The sequence below is a fragment of the Priapulus caudatus genome, unplaced genomic scaffold, assembly GCF_000485595.1.
Source record: "Priapulus caudatus unplaced genomic scaffold, Priapulus_caudatus-5.0.1 Scaffold339, whole genome shotgun sequence".
NCBI lineage: Eukaryota > Metazoa > Priapulida > Priapulimorpha > Priapulimorphida > Priapulidae > Priapulus > Priapulus caudatus.
Window position 1 is genome coordinate 123,733 of NW_014577400.1, and position 21,598 is coordinate 145,330.

Here is a 21,598-nt window from a genome sequence, read left to right on the forward strand (position 1 = left end):
CAGAATACGTTCATATTATTATACTATATTATATTTTATTTTCTTATTATATAAATTTATTATTTAAATTTTATTTTATTTTTATTATTTTTTATTATTTTATTATTTTTATTTAATATTATTTTATTTAGCATGCCACGCGACATTCTCCACGCGAGAAGGCCAGCTGATAGCTGCGCGGCTGCCTACAAAGTGTACTACAATATAAACTTAATTCTCCGCAGGCTTCTCCAAGAGTGTAATACTGACATTAGTATAACTCACAGCTCTTTCGCGCTTCTACAAGAGTGTAACTAAATTACAAACTCACACTCTCGCAGCTTCTAGCAAGAGTGTAAACTACATTGGTAAACTCACACTCTCACAGGCTTACTCTACACAGAGTGTGAACTACATTGTATAACTCAGCAGCTCTCGCAGGCTTATACAAGTGTGTACTTACATTATAAACTCACAGACTAGCCGCAGCTTCTAAAAGAGTGGTACTACATATAAACTCACACTCCTCGCAGCTTCTTACAAAGAGTGTACTACATTATAAACTTCACAACTCTTGCAGCTTCTACAAGAAGTGTAATACTTAAAACTCACACTCTCGCAGCTTCTACAAGAGTGTAACTAACATTGTCAACTCACAGCTCTCAGCGCTTCTACAAGAGTGTCTAACATTGGTAAACTCACACTCTTGCCTTGCTACACAGTGTGTAACTCATTGTAAACCACACTCTTGCAGCTTCTACAAGTGTGTAACTACATTGTAAACTCAGCCCCCTCTGCAGCTTTCTTACAAGTGTGTAACTAAGCATATAAACGTACACTCTATGCAGCTTCTAAGAGTGTAACTACATACAAAGCCACACTCTCCGGAGTCTAAAGAGTGTAACTACATCATTATAAACTCACACTCTTGTGCAGCTTCTCCTACAAGAGTGTAACATACTTATAACTCACATCTCTGCAGCTTTGCAGCTGTCAAGAGTGTAACTAATTATATAACTCACACTCTTGTGGCAGCTTCTACAGAGTGTACTACATTATCAACTCCCACTCTGCAGCTTTGCAGCTTCTACAAGAGTGTAAGTACATTGTAAATCACACTGCTTCGCAGCTTGCTACAAGAGTGTCCTACTATAAAGACTCACGACTGCTTGGTTTGCAGTTCTACAAGAGTGTAACTACATATAACCACACTCTTTGACTTGTGCAGTTCTACAAGTGTGTAACTCGATTGTTAAACTTTCCCACTGCTCATCAGGCTTTATACAAGAGTGTAACTCCATTATCACTCACAGACTCTCGCAGCCTTCTACAGACTGTAACTAGCATCATAAACTCACACTCTCGCAGCTTCTACAAGCGTTGGATCGGCCCTGAAAAGTTTCTGCGGGACGCGCTTGGGCTTGCCGCACTGCTGAGCAAGGTTCTGAATCTGCCTAGATGATTGCCTGGCGTCTCTTCCCCCCGCTTGATAGCCTTCAGGAAGTCCTGCTGCAGAATGTTGTTGGCCGACGCCTCAAGCATCACTCGAAACAAAGATGGCGCATCGATATATATTCTAGTCAGACACGTTAGATGTTTCTCCATCATCACAGAGATGACATTATGACAGTAGCATGAACTCCTATGTCACAGTATGACACAAATTATGACATTATGACAGTAGCACGAACCGTCGTCACAGAGATGACGTTAGGACAGTAGCATGAACTCCTATGTCACAGTATGACACAAATTATGACATTATGACAGTAGCACAAACCGTCGTCACGGAGATGACGTTAGGACAGTAGCATGAACATCTATGTCACAGTATGACACAAATTATGACATTATGACAGTAGCACAAACCGTCGTCATGGAGATGATGTTAGGACAGTAGCATGAACTCCTATGTCACAGTATGACATTATGACAGTAGCACGAACTGTTGTCACAGATGACGTTAGGACAGTAGCATGAACTTCAATGGCGATTAAACGAGGACGGCTCCACTCACCAACGTTGTTGTTACCGCTGCCCGTGACAACTAGATTGAGTGCGCTGTGAGCCAACTGTCTACGCGTCGGGTTAACGATCAATTCACCATCCACCATTCCCATTCTCACTGCACCTGGAAAGCACATTAAATTTTATGCAATTGATGTGCAAATTGACGCAATTAATTAATTTGTGAAGAAAATTAATGTAACAGACAAGTTTGGAAATATAGAATGAATATAAAAATAGATGTGACAGTTAATTCTTTTACCTACACCAGACATCAAAAAATGTTATTTACTGTTTAATTAGCCATTACTTCCTGTAGATACAATTGGTAACGGTTATTAGTAAAGGGTGGGACGATACGGGTAAATCACGATACGATCTGCATCCCGATACCTCTCACGATATGATACATATCGCAATGCTTTCACGAGAAACTACCTAGCAAACTACACAGTTAACCGGTACTCTACCAATCATGTGAATGCTTAGTCGACAACTGCTATTGAATAGCTGCGAATTGTTTCATGCTTCGTTTCATTTTTATGAAACTAAGCTACGAAAATATGGATTTTATTCAGTAGAGTATCGATACATCATGTATCATGAATAGTCAAACATATCGATGCATGTATGATCGAGGTTGGTATAGCGATAAATCGATATATCAATGAATCGTCCCAACCCTAGTTATTATTCTAATAAGTAGTGTGATCCCTATACAACAGACTAAACGTATGTATTACCAATAGGTCCTGCCCATGGTATATCAGATACTGCGAGTGCAGCTGAAGCTAAAACAAAAGAAAGAAGTAATTTTAAATTCATGTTTGCAAAATCCAGCCACTTTTTGTAACGACTAGGCTTATTGCACATTCGACCTTTAATTAGAAATTAGATGCAAGCAAGTTTTAGAAGCAGAATATTAGCCTATGATTACATCATGATTATTTAGATGATTATGGTTACGATATACACATATTATGATCAGAAGTAAATAATCACAAAGTATTGTAATCAGAATTATGGTAATCAGCTATTGTAATCAATTGATCACAATTATTGTAATCATTAAATGTAAAACATCACATATGTGATCACTTACTCCTGATATAATGTACATATGTATTCATTGAGATTTCAACAGAAAATAACCTCTGGCAGCGACTGCTTTGAGCAGTATTTGGATAAGACGGTTACCTGCGTTGATACTGACTACGTCTGGATCATTGACTCCATCCACTGCCAACAGGTTACACACGAGCTGAGTCTCGTAAAAGTACCCATCGGGAAATAAAGGCCTCAGCGACCGATCTGAAAACAGCAGTAGCAGCGTCATGGGACGAAAAGCAAGCATTGTGAAAGAAAATCTATTAGATGTAAATTTTCTATTTATTATTACAATCATCATTCATCATCATTATCATAATTCTACGCTTCTGCCATAAACACATGTATATATATAATATATATCAGTGTTCCCCTGGTGTATGATAAGTGAGGCAGGCTGCCTTGCTAGTTTTTATTATCTGCCACACTCAAAATTTGCTGAAATGACTGTCTCACTGCATATTCTCGGGTCGTTCTCAAATTGTTATCTGGTCGGAGCTTCCCAGTATCAGATTTTCTCCCTTACATCCCCTACCCGGCATTTACCCCACATTACCCGCATTACATTATTGATCAATGCTGCCACACATCAAAGCAAACACCGCAGGCACTGCAATCCTTGATACACACACACAAACACAAGGACACTCACACATTAACGCATGCATGCACGCACACACGCACGCGCACGCACGCACGCACGCACACACACAGGCATGCACACACACTACTGGGGTCAACTCAACAAGAATACTGATGCGCTTCATTACCTATAGCACGTCCAGTAAGGATTTCCTGGTCGCTTGCACCCAACTCTCTTCTCAAGAAATTTGTAGGTATTCTCCCTGCCGCTGCAGCCTTCTGCCTATAGTCAACCTAAAAAATGTTTTACCAAAATAATTTAATCGGCAGAGAGCACTAACATATTAGCCACTTAGTACTGCGATACCATTACCATTTCCGGTTCAATTGAAATTAACACCGAGCGTAATTAATCCCAGATTAATTAGTCCTTATTAGCCAAGTTAATTTTTTCAATGTTTATTACACGCAGGTGAACTCTGAATACATTACTAGAGATTATAATACTGAAAATGTGGTTTAACTGTAATAGACGGTTCTCTAAACTTACAGTGAGAGGCAGAAATGTGGCGGTTGATGGTTTTGTTTTGCTCACTGCTGTCACAATTACACAGGTTTCCCCAAGCTAGAGGGTAGAGTAAGAAACACAATATTATCAAGTAAAAGGTTCAAAATTTATAAAATAAATGCCACGAAAATATACAGGACTTTATTGATATTTGCAATGGAAATGTTTAAAGACTAAACTTTTAATCAGTGCACCTATCATACTTTTTGTGTATTTACCCTTGGTAATTATCTAGATTTTAAAACTCTTATTTATTTACACATTGCGTATGTATAAATAATTTATTGATAGTTAGCAAAATAAACAAATCAAAACATCAAACCAAAATAACACTATAAATTGTATAGTATTTTGTTAAGCATTAAAATGGTGCAAAGCCTTTACTCCATACTTTACTAGATATAGATTTAATTACCCCTACCTGAGCAACTGCACTGCCATCGGAAAATCTTGCAAGTTTGCCACTGCCGATTTTTAATGTCCTGCAAAGATATCAAAGCGAATGCCGACCGATCTAGTTTTATTCTGCAAGCCGTAATAATTGCAATTTAATCTAAAAAACTATACAAACAATAAAACTCGGCGATGCGGTGTGGCTCGCTGGGAGATTGGAGCTGGAGCTGCTGCTGATTGCGGTGGGCGTGCGTGCGTGGGGGCATACCAGCTGTAAATAGGTCAAGAATTAACTCGCCAAGTGTTGCGTCGATGTCCAATCTCCCAACAAGCCACACCGCGTCGCCGAGGGCACAAGAGTCGTTAGTAGCTGCCTATTGTTTTAAGTTAGGCGGGTTATGGAGTCGATTTGCTGGCAACGGAATTGAGAATCATGTCGTACGTTTTAGTCTGTATCTCCGGATTGCGGGTGTATACGAGGAAACGATTTCGGATAATGCTAGGCGAATGTATACTGTGTACGATTTGAGCTCAAGTTGGTTGAGTTACGCGTAGTAAATCGTAGGTATTCTAAGGCTAGTAAATGACGAATTTCCCTTGTTAATATTGAAGTCACACTCCTTCCCTATTATCTACTTCTGATATTAGTAATGAACATGCCCCATGCGACTGAAACAATCGTACATTCCCCCCCTCCATACATCAACTAATGCCACCCCATTCAAGTGCACAGCCATGCTGCGCGTGCTGGCACTCTATCAATAAATCTGTAATGGTAAAAGTGGGTGACACGGGTGTCGCAGGCCTCTTTTTTTGGTGACCTTTGAAAATACAATGTAAGAACGTCGCGCGATAGCGCTATATGGCTCAAAGGATGTTAGGAATATTAAACAACTAGTATTTTTTAGTTGTTTAATTGGGCAACTAGCTAATAACTTGTCCGACATACTTTCAGTTTCACTTGTCCCGGGCAATCGGACAACCGTCAGTGTCGAGGGCTGATTATTAATTACTTTTAACTTACTTATCTACGTTTTTAAATAACCTCCTAATATTATAAATCAGTAAATGGCCTCTTAATATGTGACCGTTTCCTAGGTAGTAGTATATAGGTAGTAGTAGTTACTACTAGTAGTAGTAGTATGAGCAGTAGTGACTAGGTGACATGGCTATACTAGTATTGACCAGGTATAGTTCAAGTGTTGTACTACTTCAGTACTTCAACTACTTGTACTAGCTAAGTATTAGTGTTACTATTACTACTACTAGTACTTCAACTACTTGTACTAGTATTAGTGTTACTATTACTACTACTAGTACTTGTACTTTGTAGTTGTACTGTACTTAGCTCTAGTACTATAGCCCGCGTTCATTAACTGCCTGCCCGCCTGTGAAATTTTTTCCCCCACGAGAGTTCCGGACCACAGCCAATCAGCGCACTCCATTCATTCGACTTCCTCGAAGCAACAATGTAAAATGAATACGAACCCCCCATCCCCTAACCCGAACCCGAACCCGAACCCTAACACTAACTATAATCCAACCATATATACGAACCATCATACGAACCATAATCTATGGTGGGTCCGGAACTCTCGTGGGAAAAAAAATTTCGCGGCCTGCCTGCTGTCTGCTGCCGCGCTGCTGCTGCTGCTGAGAGGGTCTATGTCCCCCGGGGTACTGCCAAAACGTACCCTGGTACTATCTAATATGCCGGACCGTACCTCGCCGTAACCCTAACCCTAACCCTAACCATATCAAATAGTGACCAGGGTACGTTCCGGTAGGCTGCGACTATAGGGACAGCGCGTCTCCCAAGGTACCGAATTCTCTCCCTAAAGGGCCTGTGTGTGATTATTATTATTATTTTGAATTAGGGATAGGGTTAGGGTTAGGGTTAGGGTTAGGGTTAGCCCGGTTAGGGTTAGAGTTAACTGATTCTATTAATTGTTAATTAATAATGCGCCATCTAGCGGATCACTATCTCTCCCCGGAGTCGGACTTGGGAGACGCGCTGTCCCTAGTGGCATTCCGTTCCGGTATACCGGACCGTACCCAGGGTACGTTCCGGCAGTACCCTAGGGGACATAGACCCTATGAGCGCTGCTGCTGCTGCTGCGCCTGCTGCCGGCCTGCGGCAGTTAATGAACGCGGGATATATTACTAGAGCTATACTGTACTCTGTAGGCCTAGTTCTACTGTACTCCGTAGCCGTAGGCTGTAGGCTGTACTTTACCGGCACAAGGTTAGGGACCTCACCTGCCACCCAGTGGAATTTCTACTTCGGCAGATGCTATATTTTTCCAGCTGTTTGTGTGTTTGCATCTTTTCAACGTTCTTAGTATACTCTTCAGAGTCGACACTCGGTTTTCGCAAAGAAAACAACTAAATTGAATAACGCGAGGAAACTTCATGTAAGCTGACATGTTTAACTGTGCGCGCCATCTAAGCGTATCTATTCCAAAAGGCTAGCGCTTCCGGTCAGAGATTCACTTCCGGTAATGCATGTGTACGTGCGAAGCATTCCAGCTGGTAACTACTTTACAGTTGATGTTTACATTCTTGTTTCCGATCTCTATTGAATTTGACAATTTTGATTTCGTGTTTTGTGTTTACTAGTGATTATAGCTTCTGTTTGCAATTACAGCCGATGATGACAAATTAAAATACGTTTGTAACCTAGTTTTATTTAACTTTTAACTTTTTTTAAGTACCCCCCCCCCACTCAGTGTTATTGAAGGTACGCATATGCTCGTTCCCTCCCTTTGAAAGCACCCCCCTATCTCAGGACTGCCAAAATTTCTGAACCCGCCTTTCGCGGGCTTTTTGCTGGTTTTTCCTACCTTGGAGACCCCCTAAATCCTGAACACTGCTCAATGTACCCCCTATTCCCTTTTTCACAATTTTGGCAGGTTCCACGACGTCGTACACGACGCTTGTTAAGCACCATCTTGCTGAGCAGAAGCCGTATCCCATGTACACGTTCTGTTGTTATCTCTATTACAGATTTCGAGAAGTCTGTACTATCGAGTCGATAGATGGCACCGAACTCTACACTACGTATAGACTGCATGTACCCGTTCGCCACCTTCACTGCGGTACGTATCCTTCGCACTGATCCTTCGCTACACTGACGCAAGGCACTGACGTAGTGACGTTAGTGTAGCGTGTGGAACTGTCGACCGGGTACCAGTCTACACTAGGTAGTGTAGAGTTCAGTGATCGAGGGGAACTAGGGGGCAATATTTTTACTTTTCAAAATGAAATAATCCTGAATGAGCTTTCAAAACTAGCAGGAATTTCAGGAATTTGATTCTGGGATTTGATAATTAAAGTTTTCTATGATATTCAAGATGAAAGAGAGAGAGGAAAATCACCCCCTTATTAACGAAATCTCCGGGTGAAAAGTCAAATACACCCCCTTTTTTACAATTCTTGGGCCGGATTTTGTCGCGCGAAAAATACCCCTTTACCGGAGATTTTGGGAACGCGCACGCGACCTCGGAGTGGGGGGGCCGGGGCTCATACTCATAGCCATGGCATTACATTAGGCATTACTCATTAGTCCGAGCCGACGCAGACCCCAGTAACCTGCACCCTCAGATTAGCAAAGCGGAGTTATAACGTCTGCATTTGCGGACTAATAGCTATAGGCATAGGGTCTATGTCCCCCAGGGTACTGCCGGAACGTACCCTGGGCCTGGGTACGGTCCGGTATACCGGAATGTACCGGTACCCTGGTAACTATTTGATATGGTTAGGGTTAGGGTTAGGGAGTAGGCATATGCGACTCCCTAGACTCGTTAGTGGAGTAGGCGAGGTACGTCCGGCATACCGTACCAGGGTACCCGTTCCAGTATACCGGACCGTACCGAGGGTACGTTCCGGCAGTACCCTGGGGGACATAGACCCTCTCAGCCCTAGTTAGGCTCATAGGGTCTAGACTATGTCCCCCAGGTTACTGCCGGAACGTACCCTGGGTACGGTCCAGTATACCGGAACGTACCCTGGTAACTATCTGATATGGTTAGGGTTAGGGTTAGGGAGTAGGCTTATGCGACTCCCTAGACTCGTTAGTGGAGTAGGCGAGGTACGGTCCGGCATATTAGATAGTACCAGGGTACGTTCCGGTGTACCGGACTGTACCCAGGGTACGTTCCGGCAGTACCCTGGGGGACATAGACCCTCTCAGCCCTAGTTAGTAGGTCCAATCTTGTCATTCTTGACCAACTGAACTAACACTAAGTAGTAAGTACTAAGTACTAATACTAATAGTAATATTACTAGTAATACTGCATTAATTACTGGCTACTGCACCTTGCCTATTTCTAACCATGTACTATGTAGCCCTTCCCTCTGCAAAAGGGTTATGCAGGATGTTACATAACCCGTCCAAGCTGCAAGATTAACGTCAATTTACGTTATTTAATATTTATGCAGCCGGAAACCAAACCATTTAGAGTAGATTTGTCTTCTACCTATATTAAAATTAAAACTGATTGAACTGCTGAAAAAAATGAAAATACTTATATCTCAAAGAAGGTAATTAACGTAAAGCTAGGATTTCCAAAAATAATTTCTAATTGGTCTCGTGTTTCTCCCAATTTTACGATGGCATTATTGCTCGAGTAACAACACTGTAAATAATATAACATAGTAAGCGACTGTCTAGAGTAGCACTACACATTAGAACATCTACATGTCTTAGAACCTTCGTACAATAGCTATCGCGACATAGTATATAATAACTAGCATAGCTATACAATCGCTCACTTACATCAGTAGTGGCGCTACTACTGGATCAAAGATAGTTTGGGACCCCGCAAATGTGTTTTTCGCATATGTGCTAAACTAATCCGGGACCCGTGCTAAACTAGGCCTGGGCCCTACTACTCTCGGCAGTTGACGGGAGCACACATGATTTGCGACATGACTTGGCACGTACAAACATTAATTGTCTTCGTCACGTGCAACCTTATCATCTAGCGACACAAGTTAAGGACGGACAGACCTGCGAGACTGCACCGCTGCCATGGCCACCACGTCCGAACTTTGAATCGGCTTCGTCGTCTGTAACCTTCTCGTTAGTGACGACTAAAAAACATTCTGTTTAGCAAGCGACTCAAGTTGATGTGAGAGGAACAACAAGAGGACAAACGACAAGAGGCCGTCACGGCTCTCGGTAGTTAACGAAAGCTCACAGGGTTCGCGATTCGACTTATAGTTACCTCAGTGTACGAACTTTAAATTGGCTTTGTCGCTTACAACCTTGACAACGCAAGTTGACAATAGACGACAAGAGGCCATCATGGCTGCCGCCGCCGCCGCCCGTGACGACGGCGACGCGATAGAGCTGTCGCACGTCGCCGACGGCCTGACGGACGCGGGACTGTTTGCGTACGGCGCCCTCTGTGCGATGACGCTGCACGAACTCTTCCCCGAGCGCTGGTTCGACGACTTCCGCGCCGACTGCCTCGCGAAGGTCGTCCGCCACCTGCAGCTTCCCGCGCAGATCCACAACGCGATGCGACACATCGCCGACGGCGACGGCGGCGAGACGAGCGACGCGTTCGTCGCCGCGGTGCTCGCCGAGCCGTCGGTGCGTCACCTCGGCGACGGCCGCGTCGTCGTCGACGACCTCGTGCGACTCGCGGTGCGCGACGGCGCGTACGACGCCCGCTTCCGCGCGCTCGTCCGCCACATCGCCATGCTACTGCGCGTCGCCGCGGCAACGCTCGACGCCGTCGAAAGCGCGGTCGTCGAGCGACTCCGCGAGTTCTCGTCGGCGGCGGCGACGGACGAGGAGCGGCGGGAGCGGCGGCGGCGGGAGCGCGGGCGCACCGCGCGGCGCTACCTGGCGATCGGACTCGGCGGCCTCGCCGGTGGCGCCCTCCTGGGACTGACGGGCGGTCTCGCGGCGCCGCTACTCGCAGCGGGGGCCGGGGCGATCGTCGGCACCGCCGGCGCCACCGCACTCGCGTCGACTGCCGGTGTGGCCGTCATCGGGTCGTTGTTCGGCGTCGCCGGCGCCGGGCTGACCGGGTACAAGATGCGGCGACGCGTCGGCGCCGTCGAGGAGTTCCGCTTCCAGGTGCTCACAGAGGGCGCCGCTCTGCACGTCGCCGTCGCCGTCTCCGGCTGGCTCGCCGACGACGCCACCGCCACCGGCGCCACGCCCGATGCCGCGGCGGCGGACGATGGGATGGGGAACGCGTTTCGCGCGCCGTGGTCGTCGCTGCTCGACTCGACGGAGCAGTACTGCCTCTGCTGGGAGTCGCAGCATCTCGCGCGACTCGGCTCCGCGATCGACTACCTCGTCCGCTTCGGCGTCGGCGTCGCCGTGCAGGAGTCGCTGCGCTACACGATCCTGTCGTCGGTGCTCGCCGCGGTCGCGTGGCCCACCTCCCTCATCTCCCTCTCCTCCCTCATCGACAACCCGTGGAGCGTGTGCCTGCAGCGCAGCGCCGCGGTCGGACGCCAACTCGCGGACGTGCTGGCGGAGCGGGAGCACGGGAGCCGTCCCGTGACCCTCGTCGGGTTTTCGCTCGGAGCGAGCGTCATCTTCGCGTGCCTGCAGGAGCTGGAGCGCCGCCGCGGCACCGAGGGGATCGTCGACGAGGTGGTGCTGCTCGGCGCGCCCGCGCCAGGCGACGTCGAGCGCTGGCGCCCCCTGGCGAGGGTCGTGAGCGGGCGCATCGTCAACGGGTACTGCAGCGGCGACTGGCTGCTCAAGTTTCTCTACAGGACGACGACGACGTCGATGAAGGTGAGGCGTTGGGTCCGTCTGCAGCAATAGCATGTATATATATATATATATATATATATATATATATATATCAATAGCAACATACATATATAGATCTATAGCAAAAGCAATATCAGCAAGATAGTAGACATATACGATGGGACTTAATTTCCCATTACACTCACCTTTATAGTCTTAAAACCACCTCCATGCATACTAGATTAAGATAGTAGACACATACGTTGGTACTTAATTTCATATTACACTTACCTTCACATTCTTCAAACCATCTCTTTAAGACGTTAGTAACATGTTACGCTCACCTTCACATTCTTGAAATCGTCTTGATGCATACTTGATAAAGACATTTATAGATACGTACGATGGTACTTAATTTCCCATTGGGCCATAATAAACAATATTGTTTGTTTGCCCTCACCCGACCGACCCACCAAAAAGGGGCCGAATCCAAAAAATTTATTGATCTTTTTTTGCACATTATATAAATCTGTAGGCATTACATTATATGCACCAAGCAAAACAAACATTCAACATCAAGGGTATCTCCACACAAGCACACCCGAGCATGTAGACACCATGCTGAATTGTAAAAAGACCGCCTTAAAAAAAAGCCTACCTACCTACCCAAACTTTTCAGTCTGGGTCGGGTGAGGGCAAACAAAGATTTTTTTAATTGTGGCCTAGACATATACAATGGTACTTAGTTTCCCATTGCACTCACCTTTATGTTCCCCAAACCATCCTGATGCATACTTGATAAAGACATTAGATACGCACGATCGTACTTAATATCCTATTACCCTCACCTTCATATTCTTCCAACCACCTTGACGCAGACTAGATTAAGACATTACGCTGGCATTTGATTTGCTCTCGCGCTTCATACTCTCATCCTCCACCAGGTGGCAGGCCTGGGTCCGATCGACTGGGAGGATCGCCGCATGCACAACGTCAACCTGAGCGACGTCGTCAACGGTCACCGCGACTACATCAAAAAGCTGCACGTCGTGCTGAAGGCGGTCGGCGTGCGGACGGCCGACGAGGTTGACCCCGCGACCCCTGCACGGTCGCGCCCCCGCCGCGCCATCGGACGCCTCGCCGCATCCTCCACGACGAACGACGTCCGCGGACTCGCGCCGCCGCCGGTAGGGGGCGCCGCGGAGAAGCCGTCGCGCAGCGTGGAGGCGCTGGCGTTGGAGTTGCGGCCGAGGGTCGCGGCGGGGGCGGGGGCACCAGCGTGCGCGGCGGCGTCGCCACAGTCCTGTGACTCGGCGACGGAGTCGTGTCTCGAGGCGGAGGAGGCAGCGTCGCTGACGGAGTCGTGTCTCGAGGCGGAGGAGGCAGCGTCGCTGACGGAGTCGTGCGAGCGACTCGTTACGACGATGAACGGCGACTGGTTCTGCGCGGCGGAGACGGACGGTGGCGCCATCGAGGGAGAATCCCGGGAAGCTGCGTCGGAGGGAGAGGGAGCGGGCGGGCAGGAGAGGAGAGCCAGAGAGGGCGGCGATGCGACGGACGGCTGAGCGAGAATGAATGAGAATTCGCTCGGAGCGCACGCAGCAGCGACGGTCACGCACGCGTGAGAGAAGAGCTGCATTTTGTACGGACGTGACGTCGTGGCAATCGTCAGACACTGACGACGACAGCATGTCTACGATCGATCCATCGTGCTGTGCGAGAACTCGGGATACCGGGCTTAAAACGTCGACAAAGAGCTTAGCTCTGTTCTTAGTCTGTGCGTAATGATACCGACGTTAGTTGGAGCTTGTGACGTGCACAAACCCTCCGCACGCCGTCACGTGGAGTGAGGAAGGGGTTCAACCTCTGTGAGCGATATGCAAATCAAACAGTTTCGCAAACAGCCTAGTATGCAGACATGAGGATGCTGACGTTGGTTGCAGACGTTAGTTAGAGCTTGTGACGTGCACAAACCCTCCAAGACGAGCGCGCCACATGGTGTCAGGCATGGATGGACAACTAGGCGACAACTTTGCGGTGGATTTCAAGGTCGATTCTCTTCATTGCGTGACAGGAAAATCGGAGGACAGGTAAAGCCTAGCGCAGACTTGCGACTTTTTCGTGCAACTTGGCTGCGATTTACTGCGAAATTGCTGTGAAATCGCTATGTCTGCGGGAACGTGCAACTGCAACTCGTAGCGATTCTGGTCGCTTGTAACGAGTTGCAAGAAATCAAACTGGTTTAAGCGTTAAGCTTAGAAGTCGCTTGCATGCGCACACATGGTGAAGTGTGCGACCGATCGCATGCGGTTGCAGGTTGCAGCGACGAGCAACCAAAAGTCGCAAGTCTGCGCTAGGCTTTAGTGATACGTGAATAGCGGACAGCTTCTCTCGGCGAAGTAACGTATCTACAGAGGAAAAGCATCTACATCTCAATCTTAGTAATATTTTGTGAAAATTGTACGCTTTCCTCCTCGATCGACAACAGTGATTGATCGACCAAGGACGTTACGATTGCTCTGGTGCGGTGCCAAAAGAATAGATTATTTTTGTGCGGAGCGTACAGGGAGATGGAATTGCTCAAAATGATCTGCCAATTGGTTGTTGCCTATAGCTGTGGTCTTATTTGAGATTTGGCTGTTTTAAAATTATTTTATATAATTTATCGCTATTTGTCGTAGTGCTTAATATTTATAATGCACATTTGCCCACCTAATGCCAGTTACTTACTATATGTACAGAAGGGTTGTGCAAAGGAATTGTAAACATAATATTCCTTTGAATTGCAAGCTTGCTTTTGAAATTTGAAGCAAACTTGGTTTTGAGAGATTGTAGCTTTGTAATGACCGAGATAAAATCCTAAAAATAGCTTGCTAGAAATGCTTTACATGCAAATAGGTCTAATCAACTCATGCTTTCTAAAAATTCTTTCTGAAAATTACATTATATCAAAATGTTATATTCCATATTTGTATGAAAATAGTTAAAAGTACTTTTAAAACATTTGTCTTTTCATTCACAAATTCTTTATTTTTTGTCATAAACTTTGATTAAATTTATAAATTTTGATTAAATATAACGGTTATTTTAAATATTCAGCCGTTGGAGCAAATAAAGTTTACATTTTCAATATGTGAATTACTGAATCCTTTTTCTACGTGAGTTTGATGTATATCATCAGGAGTACATAATAGGGACTCCCTATTATGTACTCCTGATATCATATAGCAGTTGTATCATGCAAGACACCTGATTATTTTCCAGTGATGCCGTTCACATTCTACGACTTACTACTGAGCACTCTGTTCAGATAAATATATATATATGCAGAGTAGAGCTAATTATAATTCTCATTTGTTGAGTTGAAAATTAATACTAGGTGATTGTGTTTATTACAGCGTCAGTATAAATTGGCAAAAATATAAACGTGTATTGAAATTGATTGCAATAATTTTACAATATCAATAGTGGTGATTATCAGTAAAACTAATATCAGTTTAAGAAAGATATATTGATGAGGCAGGTTCAAGAGGATGAAGAAGGATTGATAGAAAGTGATTGTGTTTTCTAGTTATGAGTTCAAACAAATAGGCCTTTTCAAAAGTTGCCATACAAAATACATAAAACGTAAAGGAATTTATAAATTGTAAATGTATTGTGTTAAGCTCCGGACACACTAGGCGATTTTCACCGGCGACTCTGTAGCCCGACTCAATCGCCTAGTGTGTCCAGTCAGTCGCCACCGATTTTCGAGTCGGGCGACTGAGTCGCGTTAATCAAGTATGTTTGATAAAATCAGGCGATTATTTCAGTCGCGCGACTACAATCGGCTAGTGTGTCCGGGTCGGCGAATGAGTCGCCCGAATGTACAATTCATCAGCCAATCAAACGGTGCCATTTTCAATCATGTGACTATCAATCTAGGTGGCACGAGCGTTTTAGTGTTGCAGCGGGAGAAAAATCGCCTATGAATCGCGCTGATATTCGCTTAGTGTGTCCACTCAGTCGCCAGACTCATTCGCCGGCGACTCCATCAGGTGACTCAATCGCCTGAAAAATCGCATAGTGTGTCCCAAGCACAAGGGTCAACAGGTTTGCATTACTTAACCGTTAAAAAGCAGATGAATGTGACTTGTCAAGTTTTAGTTCTAATATGGTTGATCTCTGACAGATAGCTCTGTGACCCTTCACTCCACCACAGACCTGTAGCTCTACCTATGTAACCCTTCACTCTACCACATACCTGTAGCTCTACCTATGTAACCCCTCACTCCACCCACAGACTTGTAGCTCTACTATTGTTAAGCTGCACTCTCTACCCATGCAGACTTGTAGCGCTACCCTTATATAAACCTTCACTCCACACGAGACCTGTAGGCTCGTGTATTTGTAAGTCCTTCACCCAACACGTAACCTGTTTAGCGTCTACCTATAGTAATACATCACGTCCGCCACAGACCGGTAGCTCGTCTATCCTATAACGCGGTGAACACATACCAACATCACTAGACTGTAGATGATCTACCTATTAATTTAGTCCTATTTCAATACAGATCCTCATCATTGATTATAGTGTAGACGGTTGCACTTCACATTGTGTCCCTTAACTACCACCCACAGACTGTAGCTCGTATCTAACTCATCAATATTGATATTCCCTTTAGTCATCATCTCACATCACATAGACACGTTCTCATTACGCTCATACTTTAGTAATTAGTCACTCCACCACAGACCTGTAGTCGCTATACTACACTTGATGGTTGGAGCTTTTCACTTTCCATTCTTCATCATAGCTGAGATGTATTATTTCTTACTCGTTTGAATTAGTTGATGTCATGATCAATCATTATACGTCGTTTTATCATCGGTAGGCTCGGTACCTATGTTAGCCCCTCACTTGCACCACAGACTGAGCTTCTACCTATGTTAACCCGTCACGTCCACCCACTTGTAAACCATGTGGCTCTACTGATTCTAACCCTGTACACTCCACCAGCGACCATGGTTTAGGTCTTCATAAAACTTATGATAATCCCGATTTGCATAAAAAATAACAATCAAAACGAATCTCTCTTTTTATAATCTTTTCTCCTATGTAACCACTTCAACTCGTCCACACCACAAAACTGATCAGACAAAATCAGATCTACCCTTATCAGATATAACACTCTCAATCCACCATACCAGACCGGTCATGCTATACCACATGTCTACTATCTCATATTTGTAACCCTTACATCTCACCCATCACAGACCTGTAGCCAATACTAGCCTATGTTAACTCCTTATCACAATCACCACCACGAGATCCTGAGTAAACATAGTGCACACAAACTATTATAACGGTCCGTAGTAACCTTCACCCACACAGACTGTAGCGTACCTACTGTAACCTTCACTACACACACACGAAGACTGTCATACATATTGACCTATGACATAAACCCTCATTTACATACACATAGCCGAACAAACGACCTGGGTTAAGCGCACACTCGGCTCCACACTTATGGGTCCACCAGTCATTCTAATACCCTCCTACCACAGAAAATTCACTCTGTGTAATCTATATCTCCCCCGATCTGTGTGTACAGAGAGCACTACAAGTGCGGCTCGTCTGATTTGGCTGAGTGTCCCTATCGGGGGAAACAGCCTTCGCCGGATGGATCAAAGAGATTCGATCAGCAATACTTATCTTGCTGACAACATTTTCAATGTCGATATCCGTGCTAACAGTGAACGACCGAGTTCGATACACCGTCGTAAGTCTGCCTCATAATAGATAAATATAGAGTGTGACACAGAATAGTCCGCAAAGGTCTATTTTCAGAAGGATGTTAAGCCACGATATGCCTCTCTTACAGGTGTGACAGAGGCGACACACCAGGACGCTAATGAGTGATCTATACCCTAGTAATTGTGTCGAGCTATATGATGTGTCGTACACTAGGTAGTTCACAGCTTCTGCAGTGTCGCTGAGATTTTTCTCTCAGGAAGTCGATTCTCTTATGCTGACAGGAAGAATCGCGAATGACCAGGGTGTAAGCCAAGTTAGCCAGTCGACATTCGCTTGTTCATGCCAAACTTGGCTGCGATTCTAGGCAAATCGCGCCCGACAGTGCGAAATTGGTATGAAATCTTATGTGCTGTCCCAGCCGGAACGTCCAACTGCAAACTCGTCAGCTGAATTCTTAGGAAGTCGTGCTACTAACAAATAGCTAACGACTATGCAAGTATAATAGATCATAACCTCTGTTTGTAAAGTAGACTTTAGGCCTTCGGAATTTGACTATTATTTCTAGTCTGCAATTTGATGTAAATTTCCCGCCCGACGTGCCCCCCCCACATATTTCTGTGCCGCCGCCGCCACGTGTGCCCCCCACTGACAAATTCATGCTTGATAAAAAAAAATTGAATTAAAACTGCCACATTTAGACGCATATACATACAAAGAAAAGTGTATATATTGTGCGCCCCCCCGAAATGTAAGGCCCCCGCACGTGCCGCCCCCCCACGCAAACAAATCCTAGCTACGGCCACTGACTGTTTTAAGCGTTAAGCTTAGAAATCGCTTCATGCGCACACACCCCCTATTCTTTCATTGAATAATGTAAGAAGGTTACCTAGAGAATTAAGGGAAGAGTGTGGAGGGGGAGTGCGAGTTATAGTCGGTGCTATACAGGTATATTATCTCTCTGCGGTACGAATACTTGTGAATTTGCAACTCGAATGAAGCTACAAATCTGGCTAGGTTTTAGTGGATTACGTGAATATAGCTGATACATATCTGAGATCATCCCCGCCAGACCTCTTGACCTCGGCGAACGGTAAGTAATGCTAACACATTGAGTGTGAGAGCTCTCACATCTTCAATCTTTCAGTAAGTATTTTGGTGAAAATTGGCTACGCTTTCCTCCTCGACACTTCGACGCATCGTGATAGATCGCACGTCGTCGATTTTACTAAGGCCGGTGATTTGATTCGACCACGACTTGAGTGGATCGATCGACCACGCGTGATTGATTGACCGAGCGATGGATGCGATCAGACCACATGATTTATGCACGACCAGCAGTAATGACTCAACCTTGTGATTGTAATTGTTCAGCCGCTGCATTATGTTCAAATCGGAAATTAACCTAACGGTGACTCGACCTAATTCGAACGCATCTTCATTTATTCACTAGACCACACGGCGATTGTCGTGATAACCTCAAGCCATCGGCCGATCGATCAACCACCGGTGATTGATCGACCACGGTGATTGATTGACCACGATGATTGATCAACCACAGTGATCGATCAACCACTGTGATTAATTGACCATGGTGATCGATAAACCACGGTGATCGATTGACCACTGATTGATCAACCACGGTGATCGGTCAACCATGGCGATCGATCAACCACGGTGATCGATCGACCACGGTGATCGATCGACCACGGTGATTGATTGACCACGATGATTCATCAACCACAGTGATTGATCAACCACAGTGATTGATCAACCACAGTGATCGATCAACCACTGTGATTAATTGACCATGGTGATCGATAAACCACGGTGAACGATTGACCACTGATTGATCAACGAACCACGGTGATCGGTCAACCACGGCGATCGATCAACCACGGTGATCGATCGACCACGGTGATCGATGAACCAGGGTAGTCGATCAACCACGATGATTGATCAACCACAGTGATCGATGAACCACAGAGATCGATGAACCACGGTAGTCGATCAACCATGGTGATTGATCAACCACAGTGATCGATGAACCACGGAGATCGATCAACCACGGTGATTTATCAACCACGGCGATCGATCAACCACTAAGTATACCAATCTTAGTACTTTAGTTGCCACGCTGGTAGTTGTCACGAATGTTGTAAATGAACACGGCAGTTACGTCTGACTACTGTCTGCCTTCTGTGTTGCCATGCCAACCGTTCAGCTTAGAACATGCACCTTTTCTCAAAATTGCGCGCGCACACGCCGGCATGCCCTGAAGCGTGTCGCAACGCCACTACTGTACATACCCACTTTCTCATAATCTCAAATTAGTCATAAAGATTACTCTTCAAATTCCAAGGGTCTATATCGGAGATATATTCTAGTCTATTCTTACCACCGTACGGTTATTTTCTATGTGTTTTCGCCATAGAAATAATCCATGGATTCTATATAGTGTCTCTATATATTTCTATGGATTTTCGCAGGTACGTCTGCTACACGTTGTACAGTGGCGCCACGGTGTGGACGGTGTGTGCAACAGACGGTAACGATGTGTGGAAGCAGGAGTACGACCGCACTGACCTTCACGATCGCATGCTCGCATCTGGCCTCGGAAGCTTCCACCTGTACTTTGATAAGATAAGGTCTCTCTCTCTCTCTCTCTCTCTCTCTCTCTGGTTGTCTCTGTGTTTGTCGCTCTGTGTCTCTTTCTCTGTCTCTCCCTCTCTCTCTCACACAGACTCTCTCTGACACACACTCTCTATCTCTCACACAATCTCTCTCTTTCACACACTCTCTATCTCTCACACTCTCTCTCTCTCACACACACTCTCACACACACACACTCGATCTCTCCTTTTCTCTCGGTCTCAGTCTCTCTCTCACTCGCTGTTTCTCGCTCTCTTTCTCTTACTTGCTCTATTTCTCTTACTCGCTCGATCTCTAGCTCACTCTCACAAGCTACGGTGACGTTAATTTGCTCTTACGTGATTTAACAGTCGAATGCGATTAATACAGCTTTATTGATGAGCATCTGCGAGAGACGTGGCCGTTAGTTAGATTCACCAACGCATATATGTCTAATATCTCTGTTTGTGCTCGTGATGACATTATCAATTATTATTTGATTTGATTTGATTATTATTTTATTTAACTCGATTTCACTCGCAATGAGATAGTTAATCTTGCCTGCGTACCTACAGACAAGCGTTCCAGGCGCCTAGACCGAATAATTCTGTCCAATATAACCCTCACCAAAATATAAAAAAGGTTATATGGGACAGAATTATTCGGTCTACCAGGCGCCTAGCCCCCCTGTGCCCGTAACTCTTACGTCATTACATTATTACTTATTATCTAATTGTTTTTAGACTTTTTAAATCTTGATTTCAATTATAATGAGAGTTAATCTTGCCCGCCCCGCACAGACAAGCCATCCAGACGCCTAGCCTCTCCCATTGTGTCTGTAACTCCTACTCACATTATTAACTACAGTATCATCTGATTATTCGACTTTTAAAAACTCTATTTCAATCGTAATAAGAGTCTATCTAATCGTAATCTTGCCTGCCCCACCCACAGACAAGCGTTCCAGGTGCCTAGCCCCTCCCCTCGTGTCCTTAATTTCCTACTTACGATATTAACTACATCCGATTTTATAATTAATTATTAAATTATTATCAAATTTTATTTTTTGGCCGATTTTAAACTGTATTTCAATCGTAGCGAGAGGTTTTATCTAAAATCGTACCTGCGTCCCTACAGTCAGGGATTCCAGACGCCCGCCTCCGTCACCGCCATCCGGCTCGGCTCCACGTTGAAACTGTCCGTCGGCGCAGCACCGTCGCCCTTGAACTTTGACCTCCACGAAGCGACGGCTACCGACAGGAGGGAGTCGCTTCGTGGCATCCTGTTCAGACTCGCAGACACGTGCGCGTCGCTGCGGCAGGAGCGTCACCATGGCGACGACGGTCGCTCGGCGACGTTCGCATCCTCTTCGCGAGGCTGCGATGACTTTGGGATGCTGGCGCACAGGGATGCGAAGAGAGCGGGAAGCAGGAAGCTAGGCGCGGAGGGGATGAGCCTCGTCAACCCTAACAGCAAGAAGCTGAAGCTGACAGGAAAGGGAGCGATGTTCCAGTGATGCTAGATAAGGAGTAGTATGAGGAGTATGAGGAGTAGGAGAGATACTAGAATAGAAGTAGGAGGAGGGGTAGGATGAGGAGCAGAGAAGAGAAGCTATGGCTGTGTGCTGTGAAACTGTAAAGGGAGCGATGTTCCAGTGACGCTAGAGGGAGTAGGAGTAGGATGAGGGGTAGAGTAGTAGTATGAGGAGTAGAGGAGAGATGATAGAGGGAGTAGAAGTAGGAGGAGGGGTAGAGTAGTAGTATGAGGAGTAGAGGAGAGATGCTAGAGGGAGTAGAAGTAGGAGGAGGGGTAGAGTAGTAGTATGAGGAGTAGAGGAGAGATGCTAGAGGGAGTAGAAGTAGGAGTGGTA

At 45.6% G+C, this 21,598-nt stretch overlaps 2 protein-coding genes across 2 annotated transcripts in view; one reads left to right on the forward strand and one right to left on the reverse strand.

The window, feature by feature from the left end:
- Positions 1-7,129, reverse strand: part of LOC106809234 (polyribonucleotide nucleotidyltransferase 1, mitochondrial-like) — an 18,962-nt gene extending 11,833 nt beyond the window's left edge. The window contains 12 exon segments of the mRNA XM_014812237.1: positions 358-374; positions 637-693; positions 904-921; positions 1,340-1,464; positions 1,467-1,523; positions 1,997-2,110; positions 2,730-2,777; positions 3,184-3,297; positions 3,864-3,969; positions 4,226-4,300; positions 4,665-4,725; positions 6,896-7,129. Coding sequence (XP_014667723.1) covers positions 358-374; positions 637-693; positions 904-921; positions 1,340-1,464; positions 1,467-1,523; positions 1,997-2,110; positions 2,730-2,777; positions 3,184-3,297; positions 3,864-3,969; positions 4,226-4,300; positions 4,665-4,725; positions 6,896-7,062 — 959 coding nt within the window. The 5' untranslated portion in view covers positions 7,063-7,129.
- A 2,815-nt stretch (positions 7,130-9,944) lies between these two features.
- On the forward strand, positions 9,945-12,925 carry LOC106809235 (transmembrane and coiled-coil domain-containing protein 4-like). Its single transcript, XM_014812239.1, has 2 exons — positions 9,945-11,402; positions 12,305-12,925. Exons 1-2 carry the CDS (start codon positions 9,945-9,947, stop codon positions 12,923-12,925), a joined length of 2,079 nt encoding a protein of 692 aa, XP_014667725.1.
- Positions 12,926-21,598: the final 8,673 nt, after the last annotated feature.

Coding starts and splice junctions, on each gene's coding strand:
- LOC106809235 (XM_014812239.1), top strand. CDS start 9,945: ATGGCTGCCGCCGCCGCCGCCCGTGACGACGGCGACGCGATAGAGCTG. Junction 11,403..12,304: donor CGACGACGACGTCGATGAAG/GTGAGGCGTTGG, acceptor ATCCTCCACCAG/GTGGCAGGCCTGGGTCCGAT.